The following is a 7,577-nucleotide window of genomic DNA, read 5'->3' as shown; positions in this document are numbered from 1 at the left end:
TAGGTTGAAATCAAGATGGTGGAAATTCCACAGCTAGATGAAGGCAGCGTTCATCTCCAGCCCCTAGTTGTGCAGGCTTTTGTCCCAGCCCAGTACCTACCAACACACCTGAACTAATATTGAATCAGGTGTGTTAGTGCTGGGCTGGAACAAAAGCCTGCACAGACATAGCCCTCCAGGACCGGAGTTGGAGACCCCTGCCCTAGGGCTGTAGTCAACACCAAGAACACGAAGCAATTCAGACTGGAATGACAGTTTATTCATGCAAACCCTGAAGTCTGAACAAAGGGAAAATAAAAGGCAACACAGGAAGGAATAAATAAATACACTGACAAACCCTTTTTCCTTAACTTACAAGTCTATCTACAAAAAGAAAAAGTTGTGTGGATACATTACAGACAGCACAGTACTACACGTGTTCCAGGTCATAGGAGTGGTTTGACTTCTAGAACAAGCCTTTTCAGTCTCACAGTTAGAGGTTAACAATCTTACCCGCAGAGAGCTGGTTTGGGTGTAGTAGGCCTTGGTTCCAGCCAAGCCGTAACATACCTGTTGATCCAACTCCTCAAAAGGTTTGATTGTAGACTTGATTGGTAGAATCGGCAGGTGTGTTTGCTTGGCTGGAACAAAAGCATGCACCTTTGTGGACAAGGTTGGCCACATTCATCCAGCATTTCCCTTCAATAGGTGCATCTCAATATCAGACTGCAGCTGGAGGAGTTTGACAAGTCTAAAAATGATTCCTTTCCTTAATCTGCACTGACAGAACTGAGCTGGTTAGAGCAGATATCTCATGCATCCACCGTAATGCTTCCTCCTTTCCTATATTTTTTAGTGCAGATAAAAGGAGAGGAGATAAGAGTTAGTCTGACTAGTGAGACGCACCCAACTTCTCCATGATAAATCTTGATTTATTGAAATATACAAATGCAGAGTTTACAGCGGAATCATCTCTGAAGCATAAGCAAGACATTTCCCCCCCCAATGCAATTATTGTAACCCATAATTTGTATACTCGTCAAAATACTCTTATAGGTCTCTATCCTTGTCCCTTCTCTTTGTGATAACATATGTAGTCAATTGCACAGCACTTCATGGGCTGCTGGGCCAGTTAAGTCCATAATGTACTAGAGTAGGGCTCACACACCCAGAACCTCCAACACAACTTTATGGGTACCTTTCTGACCACTGGTTGGTCCTCTGTGTATCCTTCTTATTGGTTAAAGCGTCAGAGTATGTGGGCCCTACTTTGCTACATCCCCTTCTCTGATCTGAAAGGACTGGATAATGTGTGACCCACTATGAGATTAATAACCTAAACTCTAAACAACATCCACACAGGTGTCGTAAACAAAGATTTCATCCAACAACGTTTCCCTCTCAACTCATATCGTTCTACTCACACAACAACAACGACAATATAGTTAGTCAATGGCAATATCGCTATCATCATGCGATTAGCTAGCTACTCTTCCAATGCTCACAGAGTGGGTAACAAAAGCAACATGGTGGCAATCCACCTAGCCTAAACCTTTTATCCAGTCCTTTCAGATTCACCAGTGGTCTCAAACATTATGACTATGAGAAGAGGTGATTAAGTGTTGGGACACAACGATGAACTCATTCCTTTATCTCCCTCCGGTTCCTCTTGGTCAGTGGGTCTTGGTGTTCAATATTGCTGCTGTGTGGTTGGGTGTAGGAACTGTCGGTGTTACTGTGCGAGTCGCTGTCTGGAAGAAGTACATCTGAAAGATAGCATATAGGAACAGAGAAGAGACGGGTATAAAGGGTTAGAAACAACATGATTTAACAAAGAACTATGAGGTTTATAGCTAGCCATAGACTATGGAGTAGGGTGTAGGAGATGAGACATTTCCCCTGAGGCTCACACAGCTGAGACATTCCCATTTAGATTATGGTTAGGGCCTGGTTCAAACATCTTTAAAGTCCATCCTTCCACAGATAAGTGAAATGAGGGCTCTACTTTCTACATTCATGTTGGACCATGACTGCTGCCATGCTTCTTTAAAATATTTGAACAGGGCCTAGGATGATGGGGCTAGGTAACTTTTACCCATAGCACTCTTATAGTGGGCTCTTACCTTGCAGCCAATTGCTAGCAGCGCATGGAGAACGACGATTGTTGCCACGGTGGCGAAAGCAGTCACCTTGGTGTCGTCGCGGACGACGGGCCAGAAGGTGAGCACAAGGACTGACCCGGAGATCACCATGGCGACCAGGATGAGGAGCCATCTGAGCCACTCGAATGGTAAGATCCACAACACCTGAGAGGGAGGTGATTGGTTTGTTACTTGAGAATAAAATGTTCTGCATTAATTGGTTGGTATTGGGTCCCAATCAGATAGAAATATACTATGAAGAACAGGGTCGTATTCACTAGGCACAAAAACAAGAAAACAATTAAACCGGGGAGGTAGGTACCATCTGAACTTCATTTTCCATTGCGAAACATTTTGCTTGGGGATGAATGTTTTGCTAGCTGAATATGACCCAGACATTCAGTAGTGTGTGTCTGCTGACTCACCGAGGTGGGAAATGTAGATGAAGAGGGGAGTAGCCGTAGAACACACTGTCTCCAGGAAGGAGTAACAACTCTGCTGCCTCTCCTCCCTCTGCCTCCAGGTCAGGAAACCCCATACGCCCAGGGGCACCAGCCAGGCATACAGGAAGATCACTACCGCAGCTATCGTCACTGAGGGAGCGAGAAAAAGCAAGCAAAATCAACATCAACACTGCTATTGCATCTAATATAACATGGTCTTGAAAAAGGCCTCTGTACTGAAACGTAAAGATAATAGTCTCAACAATCTCTTTTTTTATATAGCAAATCTCACATGAAACCACTGAGAAGGAGCCAAGCTGTAACCCCCAGGTACCATACCTCTGTGGAACTGGGTTCTGTAGTGGTACTGAGGGTCCCTCAGGGAGTTGAGGAAGTTGGACAGGTTTCCACTGATGGCCACAGAGAACACCAGTGTCACGCAGATCCAGAAGGGACCTGGACATACGGGGGACCAGGAGGTAAGGTTAGTCTGGGTAGAGGTGGTTCACATCACAATCTAAGATATGCAGAGTTTGGCAAACTGTCTTCCAGTTTGACGACAATAAAAGTTATGATCGTAACATTCTAATGTGCATTCTAACTATCTAGGAACAATTGTTTCCCATTACCGTATAAATCCGGACTCGAACCGGAGGGGTATGTTTGATGAGTTCCGTCCTGGTAAAGGCATCACCCGACCCCTTGACCCTGTCCAGCACCTGCATGACATGACAGGAAGTCAGTCAATCAATGGAATCTGTACAGCAATTATCTCCATTCTCCACCAATAGAATCACCACTACATTTACGGTTTCTATATGGGAGATGTTAAACCGGCAACATACAGGCCAGTCTCATGAGTGCAGATTATACTGTGTTATTTCAAGCATATTGTACCTGCATTGTATCCACATCGAAGAATGACTGGTAGTACTCAAAGGTCCAGAAGCTGCTAGTTTCTTTCTCCTCCTATGAGCTGTAAACAGTAATGACATTCAGTAATCACCATATTGCTTGGTTTTGGGCTGTTTGTGTAGACGTCATTACAAAGGCAAAATTGCAGATGATCAATGCAGCGATATGATTGGACTCCATCATCCTGACCTCTGAACTCTCCTCCTGTCCCTCATCATCAGACATGTCCAGTTTGATGTCCCCTGTGGCACTGGCCGGGGCCGTACTGCTGGAGCCAGACATACTGAGAGTGGAGGCCCCATGGTCTGCTAACAGCAGGTCAGTGGCCTCCTCAAATTCTAGAGGAGGAGAAGACAGAGGAGGTTAGATAGAGGGAGGGACAGAGAGAGAGGAGGAACGGGACTGCCAGTGAGAGATGTAGAGAGTGAAGAGGAGGTGAAAGAGAGGATAAACAAGACAGAAAGATAAATAACAGCTAGGGAGGAGAGGAACGGGAGACAGAAAGGAAGGGGATGATGAACATGAAACAGAGACCGCTCTAGGAGAGGATAAACAGAAAGAGGGAGGGATGGGAGCCACTCCATGAGTCTCACCTTGGAACTTCAGATCATCTGGACTCGCCATGGGAACACTGGAAAGATGACCACCTCACACAAGACCTGGAAGGAGACGAGAAAACGTACTCTTATCTTTTGAGTGTGACGTATGGCCACAGTCTGTGTTCCTCTCCCGGAGAGCTGAGCCAGCTAGCCAAGCTTTCGCTACATCTGGACAAGATGTTCTCTCTTTGTTGGCTGCCTTCTAAAGCATGTAAGTAACAGCATCATGTGTAGGCATGCGTCATCGAATATGCATGTGCAACTTTTTAATATGACAAATGCCAGATTATGTTGATCTGTTTGGCAGGCTAGCAGTCTGTGTATATCATGTTTATGCCTATAGTTTACTGTGACTCTAACTAGCTAGCTAGCTTCAGATCTATTGTCATACGGCCCTCGTGGTCGTGATCCGAGACATACCTGTTTGTCGCAGGGGCTTCTTTTATCCGCAATGCGAGCCAGTCAGCTTGCAGTGCTGACACGACCACCTCGCTAGCCTGACAGCTGTCGAGCTATCACTGTTTTCTCGCGTCTTTATATCTCAATATCAACTCACCTAACAACAACAGCACATACTGCGTTGGATGTCTGAAGAAGTTAGCTAGCTAATGCTGTTAATTTCAACTATTGTGCGCTAAATTCCCATTATCGCTCCCCTGTTCCACGTCACCTTATGTAAACAACGGATCCTGTGTTGGCTCAAGACGGATCATCATGTTCACGTGACCAGGTATAGCCGGAAGATAATGTGATGGGAAATATATTTATTTTCAGAGTGATTTCTTTGTAATATTGGTGTTATCCGAATGTAAAAAACAACAACATTTGTACTTACATATTTATCAGTTTAGAATGATGTTACAGGCATTTAATGACATTAATTTTAAGCCAGACTGGATATTGGATATTTGTTTCCTTACGGAAAAATAATAATAATAATACAACTTTTCACTGGCATGCAATTTTGGCTCAATAAATTCAAGTTGCGTCTTTTCACATTGGAAATGAATGCATCAAGAGGAACGCTGTGTTTTTCCGGTCCGAGCCAGTCCCAATTTGAACTTCCGGAACGATCCGCTTCTGTCTGACGAACATGGCTGCCTCGTGGGTGCTCAGGAGATGGTGCTCCACCTCTGTAGCAGAAGCAGCAGCAGCAGCAGCAGCAGCAGCACCCGTTAAGGGCACCCGATGGGAGAGGTTGAAAAATAGCAAATTGGGTAAGAAATCCTCTATCTCTTGGTTGCCATGTTAGCCCACCACGCCTTTACGAACCTGAACTAACTCATGATCTTCTTGCTTAGCTAACTGTCTTGCCAAAGTCATTCATAATGTAATCAGATTGTGTGACATTAGCTTCAAACATACTGTATCACGTTGTGGCTTTTACACTAGTTAGATTTGAAAATGTACTTCATACACGTATATGTAAAGGCATTGCTTGCTTTTGATCCTTCACAGTTGCCCCTGCTTGCAATCACAGGGTGGAGGAAGGCACGTGACTGAGGTTATTGCTGTGACCTCTCTCTGAGACAACCCCTGTCAGCTTGGAGATGCAATACAATACAGTGTTGGCACACAAAACATAATTGTGTGCATGCATCATTACCATGTCTAGGGATATTGTCTGTTCTGCCTTTGTTTTAGTAAATCACCTATCTTATCTCATGTGAATGCTGTCTGTCTTTATCTCACAATTCTCTCCCCTCTCCATCAGGTGTGTGGTTCAGCGGCATGTCCAGAGACTACAAGGAGGCGGGTCGTGAGATTGTGGTGGGCGCGTGGGAGAGGCCAATCAAAGCTTCCCTCTATCTGGGCCTCCTTGGTGGAGCCGGCGCCTGCATCTACACCAACCCTGACGACGCCTCCTTTGAGACAACCGTCCTGGATATGGCCAATCAGCTCGGGCTCCTGACGCCGTGGATACGCAGTGGGACGTCGGATGGGCACGTGCAGAAGCTGGCGAAGCTTCGTAACGAGGGCAGGTTACGTCACCTCAGCCTGGGCATGGTCTCACTCACCTACTTTGCCGACTACAACCCAGACGCCAGCCTCTACGAGGCCCAGTGCTCCAAACTCTCTGTCCCCTGGAGGGAGCTCCACACGCGGGTACTGGATGTGGGCTTTGCGGGCCGCTGGTGGATCCTGGACCATAAGATGAAGGACTATGATGTGAACGGCGAAGAGTTCAAGCACCTGCCGCCCGCGATGGCCGCCACAGTGCCCCCTGGTGTCCAGGGGGTGGAGAAGAACGAGAGGCTGCACAAAGAGTCATGGATGCCCCTGAAGACGGAGGAGGACGAGGAGAAGGAAAAGGCAGCCACAGAGGAGGAGGGCGGCATTGTAGAACAGATAAAGATGGGCAGTTTAGATCTTGTAGAAAAAGTAAAGATGGGCAGTGGAGATCTTGTAGAAACAATCAAAATAAAGACCGGCATTGTAGCTCAACCACAGGAGCTACCTGACCCAGAACCACAGGAGCTGACACTGACAAAGACTGAGAAGGCGACACAGGAGTAGCAGACACAAGCTCAAGCAAAGGCCTAATGTGTCATGGACCAATGGACTCACACTAGCAGGACAATGATTGGTGGACACAGTATCAGGTCAAGGTCATGATTGGCAGACATAATGAGATGGCTGAACAAGAATCTCTAAATGGATATATTTATTGGATTTTGACAAGATGGTATGAGAGGTGTAAAGTGTGTATAAGAGTACCTGCTGCACTGTGTAATGTGTTAAATAGCGCCCAAGCCTATTAACACTGTGGACTATAGCCACACATGACATGATGATAAAGGGTCTCCTTTATAAAATATATTACTGTTAACAGTTTACTAATGATACTTATTTGATATATAGTGCTCTATACAGAGATATGATATTTTATGCCATGGTCAGCAACCTGTTACAGACACTACAAACTTCAACTAACTTAAGAGGATTCTCTGGTACTTTTATATTATTTTTAGCCAGTAGTTCTGAAAGTAGTGCTCACGAGACAAAAGTGGTCCCCGAGAATTGCGTACTACGTCACATATGTGCAGATGTGTGCACCATGTCATTGTGCTCTCTCTCTCTCGCTCTGCTGTGTGTGCATCTTGCTAGCTGTCACTCAAATGGCGAGGGGCTGAAGCTCATTAGCTAGAACTCGAATTGTTAGGACGCTGGCCCATGTGGGAGAAAATGCAGGGAAAATGGCACAGCACAGCTTCCAGAAAAACTATTGCTTTCAAACTAGGGATTTCGTGGCTAATTGAGGTGATACCGTATTCTGCTCATAGATAATGCATGTATGAACTACACATTGCACATCCAGCCCAAAGCGGGAGGTTTAAAAAACACTTAGAAGTCGCCAAAGTTCCAGAGCATGTCTTTAACAATATGCCTCCCTCTAAATGGTCTGGATTTATCATTTATGAAGTATTGTCAAATTAAAGTACTATTGTAATGAATTTGTGAGTTTTGTGATGATAATTTACTCTGAATGCCTCCCCTTG

General features: G+C 45.3%; 1 protein-coding gene and 1 pseudogene across 1 annotated transcript; one reads left to right on the top strand and one right to left on the bottom strand.

Moving 5' to 3' along the window:
• Window positions 1–241: 241 nt before the first annotated feature.
• Window positions 242–4,589, bottom strand: LOC123482589 (annotated as a pseudogene).
• Window positions 4,502–7,097, top strand: LOC123482588 (mitochondrial import inner membrane translocase subunit Tim29-like). The gene is made up of 3 exons (XM_045210734.1): window positions 4,502–4,807; window positions 5,096–5,294; window positions 5,792–7,097. The coding sequence occupies exons 2-3, from the start codon at window positions 5,171–5,173 to the stop codon at window positions 6,592–6,594; spliced, it is 927 nt and encodes a 308-aa protein (XP_045066669.1). The 5' UTR covers window positions 4,502–4,807; window positions 5,096–5,170; the 3' UTR covers window positions 6,595–7,097.
• Window positions 7,098–7,577: the final 480 nt, after the last annotated feature.

This window comes from Coregonus clupeaformis, chromosome 35, assembly GCF_020615455.1.
Source record: "Coregonus clupeaformis isolate EN_2021a chromosome 35, ASM2061545v1, whole genome shotgun sequence".
Classification (NCBI taxonomy): domain Eukaryota; kingdom Metazoa; phylum Chordata; class Actinopteri; order Salmoniformes; family Salmonidae; genus Coregonus; species Coregonus clupeaformis.
This window is presented reverse-complemented; position numbering and strand designations above follow the sequence as displayed.